Source organism: Hyaena hyaena, unplaced genomic scaffold (genome assembly GCF_003009895.1).
Source record: "Hyaena hyaena isolate Hyena2069 unplaced genomic scaffold, ASM300989v1 scaffold_19, whole genome shotgun sequence".
Taxonomy (NCBI): domain Eukaryota; kingdom Metazoa; phylum Chordata; class Mammalia; order Carnivora; family Hyaenidae; genus Hyaena; species Hyaena hyaena.
Window position 1 is genome coordinate 3,710,250 of NW_024080651.1, and position 24,662 is coordinate 3,734,911.

General features: G+C 49.0%; 1 protein-coding gene across 12 annotated transcripts in view; it reads left to right on the forward strand.

The window, feature by feature from the left end:
- The window catches only part of EMID1 (EMI domain containing 1), a 47,871-nt gene that overhangs the window by 8,945 nt on the left and 14,264 nt on the right, over positions 1-24,662 (forward strand). For 7 of the 12 annotated variants that reach the window (XM_039225079.1, XM_039225101.1, XM_039225061.1 and 4 more), the window contains exons 3-13: positions 89-192; positions 7,560-7,643; positions 8,719-8,780; positions 10,691-10,811; positions 11,020-11,070; positions 11,154-11,243; positions 12,014-12,169; positions 13,144-13,233; positions 13,377-13,429; positions 13,923-13,985; positions 14,092-14,136. In XM_039225079.1, coding sequence (XP_039081010.1) covers positions 89-192; positions 7,560-7,643; positions 8,719-8,780; positions 10,691-10,811; positions 11,020-11,070; positions 11,154-11,243; positions 12,014-12,169; positions 13,144-13,233; positions 13,377-13,429; positions 13,923-13,985; positions 14,092-14,136 — 919 coding nt within the window. The remainder of the gene's footprint in view (positions 1-88; positions 193-7,559; positions 7,644-8,718; positions 8,781-10,690; positions 10,812-11,019; positions 11,071-11,153; positions 11,244-12,013; positions 12,170-13,143; positions 13,234-13,376; positions 13,430-13,922; positions 13,986-14,091; positions 14,137-24,662) is intronic. The other 5 variants (XM_039225125.1, XM_039225070.1, XM_039225076.1 and 2 more) reach the window with 4 other exon arrangements.

A 24,662-nucleotide genomic window follows, 5' to 3' on the forward strand; every position in this document is an offset into this window, starting at 1 on the left:
CCTGGAGTTCATCCCCATGGACGTCCAGGTCGGTGGGAAAGGTGGCAGAAGACTGTGTCTGAGTTCAGCCCCCTGCGCACTCTTTCAGCTACAGAACCGTGGTGAGACCCACGTACAAGGTGATGTACAAGACAGTGACCGCGCGCGAGTGGAGGTGCTGCCCCGGGCACTCAGGGATGAACTGCGAGGAAGGTAGGACTGCCTCGCGGTGCAGCCAGGCGCCTTCCCTCAGGCACACGGGTGGGAGTGGTAAACCCTTGCTGAGTCGGCAGACGCCGCAGTGGACCGCACCATGCACACCCGGGCCGCTAGCGAGGCTTGGCTGGGAGAAGTCGGGGCCTGCTGTCCTATGGGTGTTCACCGCCTGACTCTCAGGACCCAGGAGGAATTTCATACAGGTCGCGTAGCTCATGCCTTGAGGCACACCATCCCAAGCCTTTCCTCCAAGCTTGGGGAGAACCCGTGTGGACATTTCCATTGGATGTGGTAACAGCACATGGAAGCAAAGCGCCCTTTAAGTCTGTGAATCGGCTTGGTTGGGATGGTTGTATCCGTCTTGGGGGTGAAGAAACTGAGGCTCAGGAAAGTGATGGGTATACAGCTCCTAAGTGGCAGTCAGGATTTGAACCCTGGTCTGCCTGGCCTCTCCCAGGGATGGGGGCATCGTGTGTGGAGTGTGTCCCAGGCAGAGGGAGCCCTTTCACCCTACCCCCCTTCTCTGCAGTGGCTCAGGGCCCAGCACCCACAGTGGTGCAGAGGACACAGCCCAGGCCTCCCCGCACCTCCTGGACACACCTGGAGAGCCCTCCCTCGAGGGCACCTGCCTCTCTGCTAAGCAGTCTGGATGGCCCCCACCCTCACTACCTACCTGAACTCAGTGAGAGGAAGGTTTTTGTGTGAGAACCAGCCCAAGAAGCAGGCCTGTAGGCACATCAGTGGAAAGGGGACATTCAGGACCCCCAAAGCAGCACGTTAATGTGAGCATCAGTCACAGGACATATTCTGATTGCAGAAACACGAACATGTGCGCCATGGCCTCTGAATCAAGAGAGCGTGATGCTAACAGTAGTCACCATTCATAGGTTCTTCTTGAAAGATTTACGTGCTTCGCCTCCTTGGGATCCCACAAGAGTCCTGGTTCATAGAATGGGCAACAGAGGCCCAGAAAGGTAGAGTCACATGCCCAGAGTCACACAGGGTGGGGGGCAGAGCTCACCACAAAGTGGGGCAGGGAGGGGGACTGGCAGGTTTCCCTGTGGGGTTGGGGAGTCTTCAGTTCTGGTAGGGGTGGCCAGGGGGAGTGGGGGAGCTGCCCGATGCCCAGCAGGGGTCCTATACAGAGAGAGGCAGCCGCCAGTGCCAGTGTGGGAGGGCAGACATCAAGGGGAACCAGGAATGGGACCCTCCCCTCCCTGGTGGGAGGAAGAGGGGCCCAGGGGGCAGGAGGAGAGCCAACAAGAGGGGCTGCTGCCAATGAGGCCACAGAGGAGCTGGTGGGGGGTGGGGGCCACCTGGGCCTAGCAGGCCTGAGCCCAGGCAGAGCCTGCCCAGACAAAGGCCACTCTGTCCCTGGCCTCCCTCCCAAGGGCAGAACTTCCCATGTCCGTGGGGCCATCAGGGAGCCAGTGAGGGCGGAGGACAGGTGGGGGCAGCTCCCATGCCCTTGAGTCCCGCAGCTGGAGGCCGTGCGTCCAAGAACTGGGATCAAGGCTAAGGTCTCTGCCAATGGCAAGGTGGGGGTGCAAGGCAAGGGCTGGATTAGGCCACCCCTGACATCTGCCATCTCCCTTTTCAGGGCCTCCAGGTCCCAGCCTGGGGATGGAAGTCTCCAGGGCTTCATGGGCCAGGCCAGATCTGCCACACACCAGCTGTGTGGCCTTGGGCCAGGGACTCCCCTACATTGTGCACGTCATTGTGCAAGGGCACCAGGGTGGGGGTGGGGAGGCTGCAGTGCAGGTGGCCCTTGTCTCGTGCCCATTCAGAACGGGGAACACCCTCTCTTACCAAGCTGCTGTGTGCTCTTGCAGAGCCTGGGGCTCCCCCACACTAAACCTCGGTGTTCTCACCTGTGAAATGGGCGGAGTACTAGAGTCTGCTTCCCAGGGATGTTTCAAGGATGAAATGAAGCCATAAAGACCCCTGTAGTGGCATGGCAGCCCATGGTGCACACTGTGTGATAGCCAGTGAGATAGGGAGGGCCTCTCTCAAACACACACAGGCAGAGCGGACCGAAGAGATGCCCAGGCCTGGGTATTCTAGAAAACTGCTCTTCTGGAGCCCTGGGAATGAGGGTAGGGAAGCATGAGGACATTGCAAGCCCATCAGGCCCTGCCCTTCCTCTGACAGCAGAGTTGAGGCTGAGCTCCCCCAGCTGTTTTCCCTGGTGGGAACTGCCCTCATAGTCTGCCACTGTGACATGGCCCTGGGGCCACCAAGCTGTCACCAGAGCAGTTGGGGGTGACATGAAGGAGGAGAGGGAGCACCCATCATTCCAGAATTCAGATCTAGATCAGCTGTGCTTTGCTGTGTGATCTGGGGCAAGTCGCCCTACCTCTCTGAATCTTGTCTCTATCTGGAAGTCACATGGGATTGAAAAGTATCCACCTTGTACTTTATTATGACCGTCAGAGACTCATGCCTCGAACATAGTAGATACTCATAAATATTTCCCTCTCCCCCTTGGCCCCTGTGCTGGGGATTCTGTGATGGCTCTCTGGGACTGTCCTGCCTCGCGCCTCTGAGATTCATTTCTCAGTCAGCTGCTCAGCAAACAGGCTTCGCGTTTCCAGAGTCTTTGTTCATTCATTAGCCCTGGTTTCTCGTCTTCAGAATGGGAATGTTCACTCTGTGATGATGAGTGAGGATGTTTCCTGATGTTCATGACAGCCTGTGAGGAAAAGACTAGAATAGGCCCCGTTTTACAGATGGGGAAACTGAGGCTCAGAAAGGTGAATGGGCGGGCCTGGAGTCTCTCAGCACGGGACCTGCCTGATCAAGCCTCTACTAATGCCTCCTGGCCTTGGGAAGTGGGATAGATGGAAGGCAGGGACCCTGGCGGAGTCTCACCTCGCTGCCCACTCCCACTGGAAAACACCTAAGGAAGGTCCAAGGCCGGAATGCGCTGTCTCTGCTGGTCCTGACCCCTGGTGGGTTCTGCTGAGGGCAGGGCTGCTGTGGCCTCCGTGTTATCCTGCCTCTGGGAGGAGGGGGTCCCTGCAGACAGATCATTGACCCATCTGCCGCATTGTTCAGGCAATGTAAGTGAGGCTTAGAGAGGGTGTAGATCTCATCCGAGGTCACATAGCAAATAAGCTTTATAGCTGGGATTCTGACCTGGGGTCTGCAGCACCCCGCTGCCTCAGACCCTCCCGTAACAATAATGATGAGGGGAAGGAAAGCGTCCACTGTCTTCTATGCCAGGGACCCTGACTCACACTCACCAGTGTCATGCCATCGTGTTATGATGCAGAAGGTCCAGATATGGAAACTGAGGCTGGGAGCGGGAAATGCCTTGCTCAGGGTCACATCCTGATTCAGAGTCCGTCAGTATGACCCAGGACCAAGAGTTTTCCTCTGCAGCAGGAGTAGCTGAGGACTGCTAGTGCAGGAAGTATTCGGAAGGTTGGGGTACCATGAGACTGGTGGAAGCCAATCTCAGCCCCAGTTGCCCTGGATAGAAAAATAAAGGAGCTCCCTCACTCTCCTCTTCCATGGGATCCCTTGCAGCTAGGGGACCTCTGTTTCCCTCTCACTGTCCCCCTGTCCTTAGCACACATGCCCCTTCCCCATCTGTGGACCCCCCCTTTAACCCTTCTATGATGGGGAACCAGAGAGGGAAGAAGTTCGCCTGAGGTCACACAGCAAAAAAGCTTAAGAATAGACCAGAGCTTCTGACCCAGGTCTTTCCTGGGCCCTGGGCTTCTCCACCATCCAGAGCCGGGCCCTTCCTGCACCTATCTTTCCAGTCCTAACGAGATGCCAGTTACAGTGCCAAATTTGTGCTTTACTCTGAAGATTCAGGATCCTGTGGGCTCAGTGCTGCCTGAGTCAGCCACCCATCTACTCCACTCCTGTCTGGAAGGCCCAGCAGCCCCCATCTCCTGACTCCCACCAGCCCATCCTTCACCCTCAGCCGGGCGGCTCCCCTCTCCATCCTCCTGGCCACCCCAGTGATGTGCTCCAGCCTTGCCCTCGCTCCTTCTTACCCACACTGGCCTTCCCTCTCACCCCACAGCCTGGGCAGTGGCTGTCCCCTCTGCCTGTGACCTCCCGGAGCTGCCACCTGGCTATGGTGGCCCCTGCCCTGCCATCACTACGCGCATCTCTCCAGTGCCTGACGTACAGTGGGTACACAGGAAATGAATGGGAACCTCCTTTTACCCTGAAGAGGGGCTGGACACAGGCCTGTGAAGCTAGGCCGGACACAGACTGAGGCTTCCCAGAGGCCAGCTGGAGGGTTCTTGGAGCTCCTGGCCCCACCCCTGACCCCATCCTTGGTTCAAGCCGAGAGCAGCAAATATTTACATTTGCAAAGTAAATTCCCAGGAGGACACCTGGGCTGAGGCCGGGGAGGCTGCATCCCTGTGGCTGTGGTCACTGGACCCAGCAGACCTGTGGGTGGCTCATGAATGAGGAAGCCTCTCTCCTGGCCTCTGTCCTGGGAGAGAAAGCCAGAGATGAAGCCCAGGGACACTCGCAACTTCTCACATCCACATTCCCAGCGTAGGGTGGGGTTTGAATCCCCACATCCCTACCTCTCTGTGTGGACAGGCAGCCTCTCCTCTCTGGGCCTCGTGTTCTCATGAGGACCCAATGAGAAGGGGCTTCTTAGCTTAGCCCTAGTGCTGAGCAGAAGGAAGAGGAGCTGCCTACGGGGACACAGGGCTTGAAACTGTACATGATGCTGTCCTTGTGCAGATCAAGGCAGGGAGTGATGAGGGTGTCATGGGGGAGCTTTGGTGGGTACCCTGGTCTGTCTGGGAAGGCTTCCTGGAGGAGGTGATCTAGGACTGGCAGCTGTGGGGTAGGGGATAGGGAGGCTGTGTGTGTCTATATGTGTGTGGTGCTGGTGGAGACCTCCCAGGTGGTGGGAAGTAGCCCACAGTCAGGCTTCCCAGAGTGAAGCTGGGGTTTGTAGCCCTGGAATCCAGCCTGGAGCCCCTGAGATGGCAAGGTTGGGGCTGAGGGGCAGCGCTTTAGGACAGACCATCAGGCTGGGGTCTGGGGGACTTTCAGCCCACTCGGGTCTGCTCCAGCCCAACACCAGGGGTCCTGGCCCAATACCAGAGGGAAATGATATTTTTGGATGATGGGAGACCTCCTCCCAACCCTGGGCTTTTTCCCTGCTGGGATTTGCTGTGCTAAAAGGCCATTTTACAACCTGATTTGTCCCCTAAAGTAGTTCTGTCCACTCATCAGAATTTGAAGGACTTTTAGGGATTGTTTTTATGAATCCTGAAACTAAAACAACATTTTCTGGGGTGTTTTTTTCGACAGTTTTGTTATTTCTTTAACTTCCTTCCTTCTTTCCTTCCTTCCCTCTTTCTTTCTTTTAAAATTTTCACTTGCCATCACTTTGAACCAGTTACATCTATGCTAATGGTCAGACCATGTTTTCATTTGTTTTCTAGTTCTCTCTGGCTCCTGGTGAAATATACGAAAGCAACTTGGTTGAAAAAGAATTTCCAACCACAAGTGCAGAGATTAGTAGCTCAGGAAAGCCTTCGTCTGACGTTAGAATGTTTATGTTCATTTTCAAGACCATTGTGTCTGCTGTCCACATTATTTCGCCTTTTGTTTTGTTTGTTTTACATTCATTTTCAGCCGGTGATTCATGTATTTATTAACAGAAGGTTTATTGAGGCTATTGAGGCCCTACTATGCAACAAGCACTTCTTCCCAGAGAAAACCCAGACTTCCATGGGGTTGGAGAATCAGAGCATCCTTTGGTTGACTTCCTGAAAAGAGTAATAAAACGGCCTTTTACATCTTCACCTGGGGCAAAGAGGGCGAGGAAGGCTTGGCAAGGCCATTCTCCTCCGGAGCCAGCATTCCTGCAGGTGCCAGGCCTCCCTGCCTCTGCCCAGTGAGCTGACCTGGGGTGCCAGGTGGCCCAGAGAGAGGAGGTCAGGCCCTGGAGTTAGGCTAACCTGGGTTCAAATCCAGGCTCCAGCTGTCTTGGTTTCCGCCGGGAGAGATACTCATATTTACTCATCCGTTCATCTGAACACAGAGGGCAGAAGAGCTCTGTGCCTCAATTTCCCCATCTCTAAAGTGGAGGTGGTACTAGCTACCCATTTATGGGGTTCTGTGATGATAATAAGTTAACACTGTATATGTGAAGTGCTTACGAGAATGTGCCAGGCCCAGAGCAAGTGCTAGCTGTTAAGTGTTAGCTGTTATGACCTACCATGTAGGATCGAGCTGGGGTATATAGAGCACTTAGCATTGGCCATGGCTCACAGTGGCATTCCCCCCACCTGCCCCGATCCACGCCCCCAGTCCTGGGTTGCCAACCCACCTTCCTCTGTCCTGGGTGAGATTTACTCCCTGCAATGGGGGCAAGTCCCAGGTCCCCAGGGAGGGTGTGCGGGCGATGCAGGCCTGGTCTGAGCAGAGGCCCCATAGAAGAGCAGGGTCTGGCCGCCTCCCTGCTGGGGGCTGGCCAGAGACACCCGTCTGGTTTGAGTTCCCGGCGCCTCACTCCCTGCACCAACCCGCAGCCTGGCTCTGAGCCGCCAGGCCTGCGCCTTATTTGGGTCTTTTCTCCCCGCCTCCCTCCCCGCACCCCCTCCCCCCGCCACCGGATGGCACTCTATGGCCTTAAAAGGCAGGCCTGGGGGGTGGAGGGGGCAGTTGCTACTGCTGATCCAGAGCCCCTCCAGCTGTGCCCCCCTCCCCTGGCTTGGCCAGCCCATCCCTCTGGCTGTGGAGCAAACCAGGCCCCCAAAGCCAGACCAGCCTGGGTGGTTGCTCTTCATGGGGGTGGTGCCAGGGTAGAGCACAGCCCCCCCTTGCCCTCCCCGGCAGCCAGCCTCCCTCTGGTTTTCATTTAAAACTAGGGCTGGATCCACCTCAGTGTCTTCGTACCAATTGGGGCAGGGAGAGGGTGGACAGCGATGTCCCAGCTGCCTACTGTGTGCCTGTCGTGTGCCCAGGGGGCCCTTTGTACGCATTGCCTTCCTCAGGCCTCACACCAGCCTTATGACCCCCTTTGACAGATAGGAAAATAGGTGGGTCCAAAGAGGACAAGTCATACAGGTCAGCAGGTAGCAGGGCTGGGACCCAACCTTGCATCTGTTAGCTCTAAGCTCTTAACCCATGCAGCTTGCTGCATGTCCCCGGCCCCCACCTGCTGCCAGCCCCGCCTCCAGCCCCATCAAGTTGGCGGTCTTGTTCCAGTTCAGCCCAGCTCATGCTGTGCAACCCAGGAAAACTGCTCCAGCTCTCTGGGTCTCTGTCTCCCTCTGCACTGGGAGGGCTAGGGGTCCTGGCTGGGGCTACAGTGGCAGATGGGGATAATGCAGGCCCATGGGGCTCTCATCCCCATTGTCCCTCAGTTACAGGTTCCTCTGGCTTCGTGGAGCCCGGCTGGTCAGGCAACACCATGCGACGGATGGCGCTTCGGCCCACAGCCTTCTCAGGTGGGTCCTGGGGTGGCTGCTTGGGGTCCCCCTGGTTTGGGGGAGGTCTGAGGGAGCACACACAATGTGGTGATGGTCCTAAAGCCGGCTGAGTCTAGCCGGGAGGGTCAGGGAGAGGGCCCACCCTTGCCCACCTCATGCTGGAAAGATAAGTGGGGGGTGGAGAGAAAGGCCCTAGAGGGAGTCTGACCTGGGCCCAGACCCATGACCCCCAGACTCTTGCAGACAAGCCGCCAGTTTTGTCTTTTTATTTAAACTGTACTTTTCTATGCATCTGCAATGAGTGAGGCACCGTGCCAGGTGCTTTCCATTGTCAACCCATTTCGATCTCACAGCCCCAGGAAGGCATCATTGTCCCCATTCTAAAGAGGAGGAAGCCGAGGGTCAGAGAGGAGATGCGCCCTGCCCAAGGCCCAATAAGCAGGAAGGGGCAGCACTGGGACTTGACCCTAGACTTTGTGCTTGTCAAGAACTCACTCTACCCTTGCTCTGAACTCAGTGCTCTCAGGTGTGAACCGGGGTGACACTCGTCCTAACGCATGGGATCCTGGCGTGGACTGGAGAACCCTTAAAGCACTAGTCCCCGTGCACCACAGCTGGCAGGTTCCAGAATGGGCCAGAGCTGCTACGGATAACTTAGGGGTATCCCTGGGGAGGCCGCAGGAGCTGGACGGTGGTTGAGAAGGCAGAATCAGAGGGTGGCGCCTCAGAGCCAGCCCAGGCCAGGCTGTGATGTGTCAGTCCCCAAAGCTGGCAAGCCCAAGCCAGCCCTGCCCAAGGGGAAGCAACAGGATTTCCTGCCCTGGCTTCAGGGAAGGAGTCACCTAGGATGCAGAGGCTGCAGGAGGTGGGTCCCTGACTGCTCTGGAGGATCTGCTCTAGAGGATCTGGAGCCACAGGAAAGCTTCAGGGCATGGCCCGCCCTGAACAGGCTGTGGCCCCTTCTCCTGCGCTGGGCTGTCTCCTGGCTTGGAGTCATTGGGGGTCCCATTGCCTCCATCCTGCCCCCAGGTGTTGAGGGGCTCCAAGGGAAACCTGTGACGCCCTCCAGCCCCAGCCTCCTCCCTCCCCGCAGGTTGTCTCAACTGCAGCAAAGTATCAGAGCTAACCGAGCGGCTGAAGGTGCTGGAAGCCAAGGTGGGTGAGCAGCTGCCCCTCCTCTGGCCTCTCCAACCCCTCCCCACACCCCTACGCCCCATCCGCTCATCATTTCCACAGTGCAGCTCTGAGCTGAGCTCCATCACCCGTGAGCATGTGGTCTCCCTAGCAGGCACGCACCACCCTCCAGAACAAGCCGGCTTCCCCTCCGTGCCCTTCCCCAGGAAGCCTGCTCACAGTCAGACCGCCTGGCCTGCTCTTCCTCCAGGAGAACCACAAAGCTCCCCTGTGTACCCCCATCTCCATTCCAGCCAGATATTTGTAGACACCCCCAACCCCAGAGCCCGTGGCTGAGTCTCTTCTTTGCCCTGTCACTTTGCCTTTTATTCCCCTCCCCCACCATACTATCTTCCCATTTTCCAAAGCAAAACATCGACTGCACATCCCAAATTATCTCAAGATAAAAAGGTTTTAGCAAGTAAAAAGCAAGACATTCTAAGTTTAGAAAGATGAATAGCTCAGAAACATGAAAAACCTACCAGAAAACCATCCACAGCAGTTACCTATGCCCTCAGAGAGCAACGGTCAATATTTAAGCATCTTTTCTTCCAGATTTTCTTTTCTTTTTTCAAGTTTACTTATTTTGAGAGAGAGAGAGAGCATGCTAGTGTGAAAAGGGTAAAGAGAATCCCAAGAAGGCTCCACACTGTCCATGCAGGGCCCACTCCGGGGCTCACTCCCATGGACCCTGAGATCATGATCTGAGCTGAAATCAAGAGTCAGATGCTTGGGGCGCCTGGGCATCTCAGTCTGTGGAGCATCCGACTTCAGCTCAGGTCATGATCTCATAGCTTGTGAGTTTGGGCCCTGTGTCAGGCTCTGTGCTGACAGCCGCTTTGGATTCTGTGTCTCCCTCTCTCTCTGCCCCTCCCCTGCTCGTGTTCTGTCTCCCTCTGTCTCTCAAAAAAACCAGAGTCAGATGCTTAACTAACTGAGCCACTCAAGCGTCCCCAGATTTTCTAAGCACACGTGAAGACACACAGGCTTTGTCTGCATATCCTTCCTCCGTCATTCCCTCCTTTGGGAATTTATCTTAAGAAGAATAAATGCAAAGGTGGTTACCAAAATGTTAATAATTAATAGGGAAAATTGAAAAACAGATGGCAGAGGGGGTGGTTGCATAATTAGCCTAATACTAGACAGCCATTCACAACACTTCCGTTCTGTAACATGAAAATATGCCCCTGAGGGACCAAGGGGGAAAAGTGGGCTTCTGAACAGCCTGTGCTAGAACCCCCATTAGGAGGTATGGGAGCTCCAGGAACCCAACACACAGCTCCCCAGGCTTCCTCCCAGGAGAAGCGGCCTAAGGGGCCCAGTCTCAGGTCTGGGGTGTGGTTCTTAGTTCTGAGTCTGCCCAAAAGTTTCAGCTTTTTCTGGACAGGACCACACGACCCAGGGCCCCCTGGTCAGTGGGCATTCTGACCCCTCTTTAATCCCAAGTCAGCAGCTCAACGGGCACCACTGACTTTCAGTCTCCCCCACACTGGGTTCCAAAGTGGTTTGGAACACCTCGGGGCCTCTATTTCATGTCTGACCTTCCCAAACTTCCCTTCCAGCCTGTAGTGCTTTAATAGACAGAGAGTAGTTTCATATTATTTATGCGAGTCAGCATAGGAAAGACCCCATGGCTCAGCAAACACGGCGACACAGAACTCCACTTGGGTGGCAGTGACGGTGTATAATGGCTTTTTTAAAACCACCACTGAATTGTGTGGTTTGAAAATCACGGTCACTTCTGATGAAGTTCCAGGCCTCTGGGCAGTGGGTCTTCACTCCAAGCTGGATTCTGCTGGCCGCATGGGCCTCCTGCCCCCAACACGGGGCCCCTTGGCTGGCCTGTCCCTGGCCTGTCCCTGGTACCTACCTGTCCTTTTCTTCCTCCACAGGTGGCGGTGCTGACTGTCACTGAGCGGGCAGTGCTCCCCACCCCAGCTACACCCAGGGACCCTGTCCCACTCTGGGGCTCCCCAGCTGCCCAAGGCAGCCCCGGAGACAGAGGCCTCCAAGGTGAGTGTGTCACTAGGAGCAATGTTCCCACTGGGAATGAATCAGGGAAGTGAAACTCCAACCCCCACCCTGCTGCTGACTCCCAGCTTGACCCCTTCTTGGCCTGAGGGGATGGGGTCAAGCAGCCCCAGCAGCCCCTGCCCCATGCATTGGAGCTGGGGGCACAGACCTTGGATGACACTGACCCCTGCCTACCACCCTGTCCCAGGGCTACCAGGAGCCAGAGAGAACGTGAGGGCCCCGCTGCTCCCTCGAGATGGTAGGTGCTGACTGGGGGACAAGGGGCAGTGTCAGGGCAAGAGCAAGGCTGGAGCTGCCAAGCTGATGAACTTTCTCCCCCAGATCGAGTTGGTGGCCAGGGGCTTCCTGGGCCCACTGGCCCCAAGGGAGACACTGGCAGTCGGGGCCCAACGGGGATGAGAGGCCCACCAGGTGAGTGCCCACAGCACTGCCCAGACCCCCAGCTTCCCAGGTCAGCCCTGTCAGGTGAATCCTTACGTGGCCACAGGTAGCCTGGGTCCCTTCCCCCTACATGTCTCCCAGCTCATCACCCCTCCACTCGCACCTGGGCGACCTGAAACCCTCTTTTGCATTCTCTGCACCTGGGCACCTGCCCCAGCGGGCTCTGAGCTGGGCACCGTGGTGGGATCAGACCTGTCCGTACCCTCCTGGTGCTCCCAGATCAGCTGGGGGGAGGAGGGGCAGGCAGAGGAGAAATAGTAGTGTCCCCCACCATGTGACCAGGGTTGTTCTGAGGGATGTTGCAGGTATGGGAACCCCAAGGAAGGAAGCATAGACCCAGTCTGGATGGGGTGGGGGATGGGGAGGGCTTCCTGGGGAGTGACATCATAGCTGAGGCCTAAAGGATGACTTGGAGGGGACACCAGGGAGAGCAGAGGGAGGACTGATGGAGGGAACGACGCATTCAATAGCCTGGAAGGGAGAGAAGAGAACATTCTGGAAATCAACATTTCCTAAGAACCTGCTGTATACCAAGTGTCCATTGTCCTAAAGCCCTTGAAGAGGGCTGTGTTTGTAGTAGATGGCCAGGGTGGTCAGGGCCTGGACCAGGACTGGCCTGGGCCTGTGGCCTCCAGAGCCCTCAGGTACCCACTCCCCCAGGCTGCCTTGTCCCGCCCCCTGCAGCCACCCTGGACCTCCCTGCCTCTTATATACCCACCAACTCCCTGGTTCCATTTTAGGTCCTCAGGGGCCCCCAGGAAGCCCTGGCCAGGCTGGAGCTGTGGGCACCCCTGGAGAGAGGGGACCGCCAGGCCCACCAGGGCCTCCTGGCCCCCCTGGCCCCCCTGGCCCCCCAGCCCCTGTTGGACCACCCCACGCCTGGAACCCTCAGTATGGTGAGTCCCTGGGGTCATGGCAGGTGATGGTGTGAGTGGCGGCAGGGCTGGCGTAATGATCACCCCAGTGTCACTGCCACCAGGTACCTTTTGTATACCAGGCTTGCCCTTGGTCAACTATGCGTCACCCATTCATCCAATAGTGCCATTGTCCTCTTCTGTTCTCCAATGAGGAAGACTGAGGGCCAGAGAGGGGCGATTACATATCCAGGACATGAGGGACCAGCTTCAAACCCAGGCGTCCTCCGAAGCCTGTGCTTAGAACCACCAGCTTCCGGCCCTCCTGCCAAGCCTCGGAGCTGGCCAGGATCCAGCCCTCAGAGCGCTGGAAAGCCCAAGGCCTGACAGCAGGAAATGAGCTCTGTGCTCCCTGGCCCTATGCTCAGAGAGCCCCCTCCGCCCAGCTGGGCCGGGATGTGTATGCCTCGCCTCCTCCCCAGCCTGACCTACATGTGTGCCGCCAGTGGTTGGGAGCTGGGAGTGCCAGGTTCAATCATACCCGTGCCGAATCTTTGGTATATGACTGGACGCCATTCATTCCATGTCACCGCTCCTCCCTTTCTAAGCCTCAGTTTTCTCATCTGTACGATGGGGAGAGTGGCTGCACAGTTCTTCCAGAGCTCTATGACCCCCATGCACAGAAGCTTAGCACAAGGTAGATAGTTGATAAATGGCAGCTTTTATTACTATTCCCATTTGACGTGTGGCAGTACAGGCTCAGCAAGGTGAATGTCTTACTGAATGTCACCAGCCAGACTGCGGTAAGGTTAGAACCCAGGTCTCCCTGCTTCCTGGTCCAACGTGACCAGCACTCTCCACACACCCCACCCTTGGAGCAAGTGTCCAGTGACCCTGCCCACACTGTAGGTTGTCCCACAGGGCAGTCAAAGCTGGCTTGGAAGAGGTATGGCAGGTACAGACTGACTTCTCTATCCCAGCCCAGCCCTGCTCACTCACCATCTTTCTTCCCCCAGGGGACCCATTACTGTCCAACACCTTCACTGAAACCAGCAGCCACTGGCCCCAGGGACCAGCTGGTCTCCCAGGCCCCCCAGGGCCCATGGGTAAGTTGAGTCCAGATCCAATGTAAGAGGTGGGGTCAGGAGATGGAAGAAGGGGTAGGGCTGTGGCTATCAGGAGGGAGCGGATACTGAACTTCCTGGCAGGTACTCTGTTTTGGTCCTGAGAACATCCTGTCTTATTCCAGGTCCCCCTGGACTTCCTGGTCCCGTGGGCATTCCTGGGAGTCCTGGACACATGGTGAGTAAGTTTCCAAGTGCTCCCACTCATCTGTCCAACCATCTACCCACCCACTTATCAGTCCACATATTCATCCATTCACCCATCTACCATTCATTCATATAATCATTCATTCAAGCATTTATTGAGCACTTAATATGCAAACTACTTTCAATAAATCTTTTTATTCAGTCTATGTAAGGAAAAGTAGCACGTATGACCAAGAATGATAAAGGTTTTGTTTTTTTGTGTGTAAGACAGAGGTTCTTGCCCTAGGGCTGCCACCAGCACATGGCAACTTCCAGATCAGGGTAGGGACTCTATGACTCCAGGGCCATAACTCTAAGCCCTGAGCTGTACAAACTGCCTGCTATATGCCAGGCACTGGGAGTGTGGTAAAAAACCCAGAGGCCCAAGCCAAACTGGGACTCCCTCCTTGACCCCTCTGTCCCCCAAGTCCTTGCCCACCCCACCCTGACTCAGTACAAGGCTGAGGCCCTGTCTTGTTGCTCAGGGACCCCCAGGCCCCATTGGACCCAAAGGAATCTCCGGCCACCCAGGAGAGAAGGGAGAGAGAGTGAGTACTGAGGCAGCCCCTGGTGGAGGATTCTGGGGAATGCTGGGGTCCCTGGGTCACACACACCCTAATAAATGACTGTATACATCTCCTCCCTCCCACACAGGGACTGCGTGGAGAACCTGGCCCCCAAGGCTCCATGGGGCAGCGGGTGAGTGATGCTGCCACCCTGCAGCACCCCCTCCAGGATCCCACAGGCCCAGACCCCTGCTCTGGCTCCACACACTGAGATCAGAGCTCCTGACCCCATTCCTGTCCAGGACATGATCTATCTCTCTCTTTCCTTGTCTCTGGGTCCTGTCAGCCTCTTAGAATCAGGCCACATACCTCACCCTCACTCAGGCTCTGTGTCTCTTTATCTGTTTCTCTGTTTCTCTCTTTACTCTGTGTCTCTGTGTCTCTGACACTCTATATTTCTCTCTTTCATGCTCCATCTTTCCAACTATGATTGTAGATTTGTCTGTTTCTCCCTTTAGTTTGGTCAACTTTTCCTTAGTGTGTTTTGAAGCTTTGTTATTAGATGCATGCATGTTCAGGATTTTCATGTCTATGAAATAAATATCTTTCTCTCTGGTGATACTCCTTGTTCTACATTCTACTTTTTTTGAAATACAGGTTTTTTTATTTGACTTTTTTGGAGAGAGAGAGAGAGAGCGCATGTGCACATTGGGGAGAGAGGAAAAGAGGTGGGGGGAGAGAGAGAGAGAGAGAGAGATTGAAGATCTTAAGCAGGTTCCAGGCTCAGTACAGAGGCTCAGTCTCATGACTCTGAAATCATGACCTGAGCCAAAATCAAGGCAGAAGCTTAACTGACTGAGCCACCTAGGTGCCCCAATAAAGTTTCTCATTTATTTAAGTAACTTCTACGCTCAAAGTAGGGCTCAAACTCACAACCCCAAGATCAAGAGCCACATGCTCTTCAGACTAAGCCAGCCAAAGTATCCTCTGCATTATACTTTTATATTAAAATAAACACAGCCTTCTTACACTTAGCATTTGCATGGTATATCTTTTTCAGTCCTTTTGTTTTCAACTCTTTCTATTTGAAATATACCTCTGGTAAATGGCATATACTTGGGTCTCTCTTTTTTAACTGTCTTGACTGTGGAGTTTATTTACATTTATTAATATGGTACCATTTAAGTCAAGCAGCTTGCTATTTGTGTTCTATTTACCCCATCTCTTCTTTATTTTTCCCCCTTTATTCTGCCTTCTTTTGGATTGAGTACTGTTTACTCCATTTTTATCTCTACCAATGACTTTGTGTTATTTTTTCACAGTTGTTCTAAGGATAACAATATACATCCTTGACTTATCACAATTAACTTGAATTAATATTATACCACTTCCCATATAAATAAGAATGTTACAACTATATAATTTGCCCCCTTCTGACCTTGTGCTATACTGCCATATATTTCACTTCTGCGTTCGTTATAAACCCCACAATACATTGTTGTTATTGCTTTAAACAATTGCCTTTGAAAGAAGTTAAGAAAACAAAGAAAAATCATCTTTTACATCTACTGATATATTTATCATTTCTAATGATTTCCTGCAGCTCCAAATTCCATCTGGTATTGTTTGTCTTCAGCCTAAAGAATGTCCTTTACCTCTGCTTGTATGGGTCTGCTGGCAACAAATCCTCTCTGCTTTTATCCAAAACTGTCTTTATTTTACCTTAATTTTTGAAAGATATTTTGATTTGGATATAAAATGATAGTTTGGCAGTTTTCCTCCCTTTTAGCACTTTAAAGATGTTGTTCCACGGTCTTCTGGCTGACATAGAAGATTAGCATTTCTTATGAGAAATTGGCTGTGGCTCATGTTATTCCCTTGTACATGTCTTTTTGCTCTGGCTCTTAGGATTTTCTCTTTAGGGGCACCTGGGTGGCTCAGTCGGTTAAGCATCTGACTTCAGCTCAGGTCATGATCTCACGGTTCGTGAGTTCAAGCCCGGCGTCAGACTCTGTGCTGAGAGCTCAGAGCCTGGAGCCTGCTTCAGATTCTGTGTCTCCCCCTCTGTCTCTGCCCCCTCCCACTCACGGTCTGTCCCTCTCTGTCTCTCTAAAATGAATAAACATTAAAAACAATTTTTTAAATAAATTTAAAAAGTTAAAATAATAAAGATTTTCTCTTTACCCTTGGTTTTCAAACAGGTTGATAATGATGTGGTTATGTATGATTTTGTGTTTACTCTGCTTTGGATTTGCTAAGATTCCCAGATCTGTAAGGTCATTGGGATTTTTGTTTTTCTTAGTTTTTTTTGTTTGTTTAATTAATGAAATTCTTTCTTAGAGCATTTTTTTGGGTTCACAGAAAAATTGAGCAGAAAGTACAGAGAATTCTCATATACTCCCTGTCCTCACATATACACAGCCTCCCCCACTATCAACATCCCTAATACAGTGGGACATTCGGTACAGTCGAACCCACAATGACACATTATTATCATCCTGAATCCATAGTTTACATTAAGGCTCCCTTTTGGTGTCGTATATTCTATAGTATCAATGGGTGTATATTGTATATACATACTGTTATGTATCCACCATTGTAGTATCATATAGAATAGTTCACTGACCTAAAATTTCTTGGTGCTCTGTCCATTCATCTCCTCACTAATATGCACTTAAGGTTCCTCCATATCTTTTCATGGTTTGATAATTCACTTCTTTTTAGCTGTAAGTAATATTCCATTGTATGTACCACAGTTTATTTATCCATTCACCTACTGAAAGACAGCGTGGTTGCTTCTGAGTTTTGGCAATTATGAATAAACATCCACATGCAGGTTTTTGTGTGGATGTAAGTTTCCAGTTCATTTGGGTAAATGCCATTGAGTGCAATCGCTGGATCATATAGTATGTTTAGCTTTGTAAGAAACTTTTCTGTAAGGGGCGTCTGAGTAACTGGGTCAGTTAAGTGTCCAAATTGGCTCAGGTCATAATCTCATGGATCGTGAATTCAAGCCCCACGTCAGGCTTTCTGCTGTTAGTGTGGAACCCACTTTGGATCCTCTGTCGCCCCCTCTCTCTGCCCCTCCCCTACTGGTTCTCTCTCTCTGTCTCAAAATAAATAAATATACTTTTAAAAAGAGATTTTTTTTTATAAGAAATATACCTTGTGTGTGTGTGTATGTATGGTGAGAACACTGAAGATCTACTCTCTGAGCAAATTTCAGTTATACAATGCAGTATCGTTGACTCTGGTCACCATACTAAATATTAGATCCTCAGAACTTGGCTATGCTATAACTGAAAATTATATTCTTTTATCAACCTTCCCCATTTCCCATCCCTTGCCCCAGGCCCAGGCAGCCACCATGCTGCTCTGTTTCTCTGAGTTCAACTTTTTTCCCCTTAAGATCCACATATCCTTCTTGTCATTAAGATTCCGTCTTTTTAAAGGATGAATAATGTTCCATTATACACACACACACACACACACACACACACACGTACATACATACCACATTGTGCTTATCCTTTCATCCATATCTTGGATGTTGTGAATAACGATGCAGTGAATATGGGAATACAGATGTTTCTTCAAGATAGTGATTTTGTTTTCTTTGGGTGAATACCCAGAAGTGGGACTGCTGGATTGTATGGTAATTCTATTTTTAATTTCTTGAGGAACCTCCATTCTGTTTTCCATAATGGCTGTATTAATTTACATTCCCACCAACAGTGCACAAGGGTTCCCTTTTTTTCACATCCACACCATTTGTTATCTCTCTCTCTCTTTTTGATAATAGACATCCTAACAGATGTGAGGTAATATCTAAAATTGTGGTTCTGATTTGTATGTCCCTAATAATTAGTGATCTTGAACATCTTCGTACATACCTATTTGCCATTTGTATATCTTCTTTGGAATTGTCTATTCAAGTTCTTGCCTATTTTTGATTGGGTTATTTGTTTGGTTGGGTTTTTTCCACTTGAGTTGTATAAATTCCTTATATATTTTGGATATCAACTCTTTGTTGGATAGGTGGTTTTCAAATATTCTCTCCCATTTCACAGATTGCCTCTTTTTCTTCCTTTTTTTTTTTTTTTTTGAGAGAAAGTGAGTGAGCAAGTGAGAGAGAGAGAGTCAGAGGAAGAGGAAGCCCAGTGCGTGGCTCGATCCCATGACCTGTAATCATGACCTGAGCCAAAATCAAGAGTCCAACACTCAATTGATTGAGCCACCGAAGCACGCCTGTGCAAAAACTTTTTAAAATTAGTTTTTTTATTGTTGAGCTTTAAGAGTTCTTTGTATATTTTGGATAATAGTCCTTTATCAGGTGTGTCTTTTGCAAATATTTTCTCCCAGTGTGTGGCTTCTCTTATTCTCTTGATACTGTCTTTTGCAGAGCAGAGGTTTTTAATTTTAATGAATTCCAGCTTATCTGTGATTTCTTTCATGGATTGTGCTTTTGGTATTGTTTCAAAAAGTCATCATCAAACCCAAAGTCATGTAATTTTCCCCTATATTATCTTCTAGAAATTCTATAGTTTTGCTTTTTACACTTAGATCTGTGATCCATTTTGAGTTAATTTCTGTGAAGAGTATGAGGTCTGTGTCTAGATTTTTTTAATTTTTTAAATTTTTTAAAAATCTATTTTGAGGGAGAGAGAACACATGCATGGGAGGGGCAGAGAGAGAGAGGATCCCAAGCAGGCTCCACACTAACACTGTTAGTGTGGAGCCTGATGCAGGGCTTGACCTCACAAACCATGAGAGTTCAACCATAACCTGAGCTGAAATCAAGAGTCAAACACTTGACTAAGCCAACCAGGCGTCCCTAGAATTTTTTTTTTTTTTTGCATGTAAGTATCCAGTTGTTCCAGCATCGTTTCTGAAAAAGATTATCTTTGTTCCACTGCATTGTCATTGCTTCTTTGTCTCATTCCCTGAGAGAGGGAGACAGCGTGAGCAGGGGAGGGTCAGAGAGAGAGAGAGATACAGAATCTGAAACAGGCTCCAGGCTCTGAGCTGGGTGTCAGCACAGAGCCTGTCGCGGGGCTCAAACCCATGAACCGCAAGATCCTGACCTGAGCCAAAGTCGGACGCTCAACCGACTGAGCCACCGAGATGCCCCTGTGTTTTTAATTTCAAATTCTACTTATTCATTGATGGTATATAGGAAAGTGATTGACTCTGGTTTATTATCCTTGTATCCTTCAGCCTTGCTATAATTGGTTATTAATTCCAAGAGTTTTTTATTGATTTTTTCATATTTTCTAAACAGATAATCATATCATCTGCAAATAAGGACAATTTTATTTCTTCCTTCCCAATCTGTATACTTTTTGTTTCCTTTTCTTGTCTTATTGCATTAGCTAGACCTTCCAATTGATGACCATTGGTGTAAGGAGATATGCTTTCCTTGTTCCTGATTTTAGCAGGAAAGCTTTGAGTCTATGATGTTATTAGTAGGTTTTTTTGTAGATGTTCTTTATCAAGTTAAGGAAGTTCCCCTCTATCTCTGGTTTGTTGAGTATTTATCATGAATAAGTGTTGGATTTTTTCAGATGCTTTTTCTGCCCCTATTGATATCTTAGATTCAGTTTGCTGATGTTTTGTTGAAGATTTTTGCATCTATGTTCATGACAAATATTGGTCTGTAGTTTTCTTGTAGTGTCTTTGTCTAGTTTTGTTAGTAGGATAATGCTAGCCTCATAGAACGAGATAGGATATATTCCCTCTGTTTCTATCCTCTGAAAGAGACTTAGAGAATTGGTATAATTTCTTCCTTAAGTGTTTGCTAGATTTCACCAATGAATCCATTTGGTTCTAGTGCTTTTATTAATGATTGGTTTATTCCATTTCTTTCTTTCTTTCTTTCTTTCTTTCTTTCTTTCTTTCTTTCTTTCTTTCTTTCTTTCTTTCTTTCTCTCTCTCTCTCTCTCTCTCTTTCTTTCTTTTCTTTCTTTCTTTTCTTTCCTTAAATAGGCTCCATGCCCAGTGTGGAGCCCAACACAGGGCTTGAACTCACAACCCTGAGATCAAGATTTGAGCCAAGGGGTACCTGGTGGCTCAGTTAGTTAAGCATCTGATTTTTGGCTCAGGTCATGATCTTACCATTTGTGTGTTCAAGCCCTGCATCGGGCTCTGTGCTGACAGCTCAGAGCCTGGAGCCTGGTTCAGATTCTGTCTCTCTCTCTCTCTCTGCCTCTCCCCTGCTTATGTGCTCCCTCTCTCTCTCAAAAATAAATAAACATTAAAAAAAAAAAGATCTGAGCCAAGATCAGGAGTTGATGCATAACCAACTGAGCCACCCAGGCATCCCAACTGACTTCATTTCTTTCTTTTTTAAATTTATTTTGTCTTTATTTTTTGAGAGAGAGAGAGAGCACAAGCAGAGGAGGGGCAGAGGAAGAGGAAGGGAGAGCCCTTTGGAGAGCTTGATCACGCATCTGTGAGATTATGACCTGAGCTGAAATCAAGAGTTAGATGCTTAACCAACTAAGCCACCCAGGTGCCCCAAGTCCATTTTTTTAATAGGTTATAAGCATGGGCCATCGGGGTGGCTCAGTTGGTTGAGTGTCTGACTCTTGACAGCATGGAACCTGACATGGGAGTGACGAGCTGACAGCATGGAGCCTACTTGGGATTCTCTCTCCTTCACTCTCTGCCCCTCCCCTGCTTGTGCTTGCTCTCTCTCAAAGTAAATAAATAAACTTAAAAAAAAAAAAGTAGGTCTAGGGCTATTCAGATTGTGTATTTCTTCTTCTTTTGGCAGATTGTATCTTTCAAGGAATTAGTCTAGTTCATCTAGATTATCAAATTTGTTGGCATAAAGTTGTTGATAATATTTCATTTTATCCTTTTAATGTCCAGGGGATCTGTAATGATGTCCTCCCTTTTTTTTTCCTGGTGTTAGTCATTTGTGTCTTTCTTTTTTCTCTTTTAATTATCCTGGCTAGAGGATTGTCAATTTTATTGATATTTTCAAAGAACCAGCTTTTGGTTTTGTTGATTTTCTCTATTGATTTCCTGTTTTCAATTTCATAGATTTCTGCTCTAATTTTTACTGTTTCTTTTATGTTACTTACTTTGGATTTAATTTACTCTCCTTTTTTTCTACTTTTCTTTTTTTTTTTTTTTAATGTTTTTTATTTATTTCTAGGAGAGAGAGAGAGACAGCGTGAGCCGGGGAGGGTCAGAGAGAGAGGGAGACACAGACTCTGAAATAGGCTCCAGGCTCCGAGCTGGCAGTCAGCACAGAGCCCGACGCGGGGCTCAAACCCACGAACCGCGAGATCATGACCTAAGCAAAAGTCGGACGCTTAACCGACTAAGCCACCCAGGTGCCCCATTTTTTTTTCTACTTTTCTAAGGTCAAAGCTTAGATTATTGATTTTAGATCTTTCTTCTTCTTTTTTTTTTTTTTAATGTTTTATTTATTTCTAGGAGAGAGAGAGACAGCGTGAGCAGGGGAGGGTCAGAGAGAGAGGGAGTCACAGACTGAAACAGGCTCCAGGCTCTGAGCTGGCAGTCAGCACAGAGCCCGACGCGGGGCTCGAACCCACGAACCGCGAGATCATGACCTATGCGAAAGTCGGACGCCTAACCGACTAAGCCACCCAGGCGCCCCAAATCTTTCTTCTTTTTTTAAAGTTTGTTTATTTTGAGAGAGAGAGAGGGAGAAAATGAGCGGGGGTGGGGGGAGGTGCATGGAGAGAGAGGGAGAGAGAGAATCCCAAGCAGGTTCCATCCTGTTAGCATGGAGCCCAGTGCAGAGCTTGATAGCACAAACCTCGAGATCATGACCTGAGCTGAAATCAAGAGTCAGAGGCTTAACAGACTGAGCCACCCTGGTGTCCCAGATCTTTCTTCTTTTCTAACATATGCATTCAGTGCAATACATTTCCACCTAAGCATTGCTTTTGATACACCCCATAAATTTGGGCAAGTTGCAATTTTATTTTTATGTTGTTCAAAATATTTTTTTTTTAAATTTTTTAAATGTGTTCAAAATATTTTTAAATGTCTCTTGAGATTTCTTATTTGACCCATGTGTTATTTAGAAGTCTGTTGGTTAATTTCCAAGTATTTGGGGAGTTTCCAGTTATCTTTCTGTTATTAATTTCTAGTTTAATTCCATTGTGGTCTAAGAACATGCATGGTATGCTTTCTGTTCTTTGGAATTTGTTGAGATATATTTTACGGCCCCGAATGTTCCATGTGAGCTTGAGAAGAATGTGTAATCTGTTGTTGGATGAAATGGTCTATAGATGTCAATTATATCCAGTTGATTGATGGTATTGTTGATTTCAACTATGTTCTTTCTTTTTTTTAAACTTCTTAAATGTTTATTCATATTTTTGAGAGAGAGAGATGGATATAGAGTGTGAGTGGGGGAAGGGCAGAGGGAGAAGGAGGCACAGAATCCAAAATAGCTCCAGGCTCTGAGCTATCAGTACAGAGCCTGACACGGGGCTCGAACCCACAAACTGCAAGATCATGACATCATGACCAGAGCTGAAGTTGTACACTTAACCAAGTGAGCCACCCAGGCACTTTTCTGCCTGGCTGGATCTGTATGTTTCTAACAAAGGATGTTAAAGTTTCCAACTCTAATAGTGGATACATCTATTTCTCCTTAGAGTTCTATCAGTTTTGGCCTCATATATTTTTTAAAAATTTTAAATAACTGTTTAATGTTTATTTATTTATTTTGAAGAGAGAGCACAAGTTGGAAGGGGCAGAGAGAGAGGGAGAGAGAATCCCAAGCAGGCTCCATGCTATCAGCACAGAGGCCAATTTGGGGCTCGATCTCACAAACCATGAGATCATAACCTAGGCCAAAATCAAAGGTTGGACACTTAACTGACTGATACCCAGTTGCCTCTTGGCCTCGTATATTTTGATGCTCTTTTGTTAGGCACCTACATGTTAAGTATTGTTGTGCCTTCATGGAGTATTAATCTCTTTATCATCATTATGTATTGCCCCCCCCCTTTTTTTTAAATATTTTTACTTATTTCTAGGAGAGAGAGAGAGAGAGAGAGACAGCATGAGCAGGGGAGGGTCAGAGAGAGAGGGAGACACAGACTCTGAAATAGGCTCCAGGCTCCGAGCTGGCAGTCAGCACAGAGCCCGATGTGGGGCCCGAACCCACGAACCGCGAGATCATGACCTAAGCGAAAGTCGGACACTCAACCGACTAAGCCACCCAGGCACCCCATGTATTGCCCACCTTTATCCACGATAATTTTCCTTGCTCTGAATTCTGTTCTGTCTCAGATTAATATAGCTACTCTCACTTTCTTTTGACTAATGCTAGAATGTAACTAGAAACTAATAACTCACAACCCTGAGATCAAGAGTCGCATGCTATGCTGACTGAGCCAACCAGGTGCCCCTTCCAAGATACTTTTTTATCTTTGATTTTCTGAAGTTTAAATATGATATGACCAGGGTGTGATATTTTGGGGGAGCATTTATCCTGTTTTGTGTTCTCTCAACTTTCTGATCTGTGGCTCGGCGTCTGACAATTTGGGAAAACTCTCAGTCATTATTGCTTTAAATTCTGCTTCTGTTCCTATCTTTCTCTTTCCCTTCCCATGTTCTCACTACATGTATGTTATACTTTTTTGTGATGTCCTATCATTCCTGGATAGTCTGTCTGTTCTGCTTTTTTCAGTCTCTGTTCTCATTGCTTTTCATTTTGGGAAGCTTCTAATTGTCATAATTTCAAGTTCAGAGATTCTTTCCTCTACCATTTCCAGTCCACTAATGAGCCCATCAAAGGCATTCTTCATTTCTGTTACAAGTTTTCAATCTCTAGTATTTTCTTAAGTGTACATTCAAGTTTTTAACCTGAAAAATCTAAATAATAATATTTATGAATATAGTCATATATTCATGTGCCCAACACTAAGCTTAAGAAATTGAACCTTATCACCTTTGAAGCCCCCCATGTGTCCCTTTCAAGTCTTTCTCCTTGAAAGGTATCTTTATTTTTATATTTTTTAAATTATTTAAAATTTTTTTTAATTTTTGACATTTATTTATTTTTGAGAGAGAGAGACACAGAGCATGAGCAGGGGAGGGGCAGAAAGAGGGAGACACAGAATCCAAAGCAGGCTCAAGAATCTGCTGGAGCCCAATGTGGGGCTCAAACCCACAAACCACGAGATCATGACCCAAGCCAAAGTTGGATGATCAACAGACTGAGCCACCCATGGACCCCTGAAAGGTATCTTTAAAGGGAATGTGAAGCCCCTGGGTGGCTCAGTCAGTTAAGCATCCAACTCTTGGTTTCAGTTCAAATCATAATCTCACTGTTCATGAGTTTGAGGCCCACCTCAGGCTCTGTGCTGACAGTGCAGAGCCTGCTTTGGATTTTCTCTCTATCCCTCTCTCTCTCTTTCCCTCCCACATGCTCTCTCTCCCTCTCTCAAAATAAATAAATAAACGTAAAACATAAATAAATAACGGGAATGTGAAATCTTGGCCAGGAAACTGAAGGACTTGTGACTACAGGTAGTGTTTTTGTTATTTTTTCTGCTGTAGGTAGAACTTTAGGGAGGGGACAGGCTGGGATGAAATTCTGTTGAATTTGTATTTCTGGACCGTGGCTCCTGATACTAGAATGAAAGGCTTTTGTTAGAATTGAAGTATTTCTGGTTTTTTTTTTCCTTTTTTTTTTTTTTTTTTTTTTTTTTTTTTTTTTTTTGA